This window comes from Arachis duranensis, chromosome 8 (genome assembly GCF_000817695.3).
Source record: "Arachis duranensis cultivar V14167 chromosome 8, aradu.V14167.gnm2.J7QH, whole genome shotgun sequence".
NCBI classification, from domain to species: domain Eukaryota; kingdom Viridiplantae; phylum Streptophyta; class Magnoliopsida; order Fabales; family Fabaceae; genus Arachis; species Arachis duranensis.
The window spans coordinates 6,520,174-6,520,505 of record NC_029779.3 but is presented as its reverse complement, the minus strand read 5'-3'; the positions used below and the strand labels follow the sequence as shown (position 1 = coordinate 6,520,505).

The following is a 332-nucleotide window of genomic DNA, read 5'->3' as shown; positions in this document are numbered from 1 at the left end:
TGTCCGTCGAGGAACAGGTCCTGTGCAACAACCACAGCAGCCAGTGCCGATGATGCAGCAGCAGGTGTGCTCATGTTCAACTTGTGTGTCTTTGTGTCTCTCTCTTTGCTATTAAACCCTGTTGGTGAGATACCCCTTTCTGTGTTTTTCAGATGCTTCCAAGGGGACGTGGCCATCGTTATCCAGGTGGTCGCAACATGCAGGAGGTTCCAATGCTTGCAGTCAACTATGACATGGGAGCTCTGCCCATCCGGGATGCGATGGGACAACCAATGCCCATTCAGGCCTTGGCTACTGCCCTTGCAAATGCTCCTCCAGGACAGCAGAGGACT

At 53.0% G+C, this 332-nt stretch overlaps 1 protein-coding gene across 1 annotated transcript in view; it reads left to right on the top strand.

The window, feature by feature from the left end:
• LOC107460412 (polyadenylate-binding protein 8) overlaps positions 1 to 332 on the top strand; it is a gene marked incomplete in the record, with an annotated part of 3,338 nt that overhangs the window by 2,392 nt on the left and 614 nt on the right. Inside the window, 2 exon segments of the mRNA XM_016078780.3 lie at positions 1 to 64; positions 153 to 332. Coding sequence (XP_015934266.1) covers positions 1 to 64; positions 153 to 332 — 244 coding nt within the window.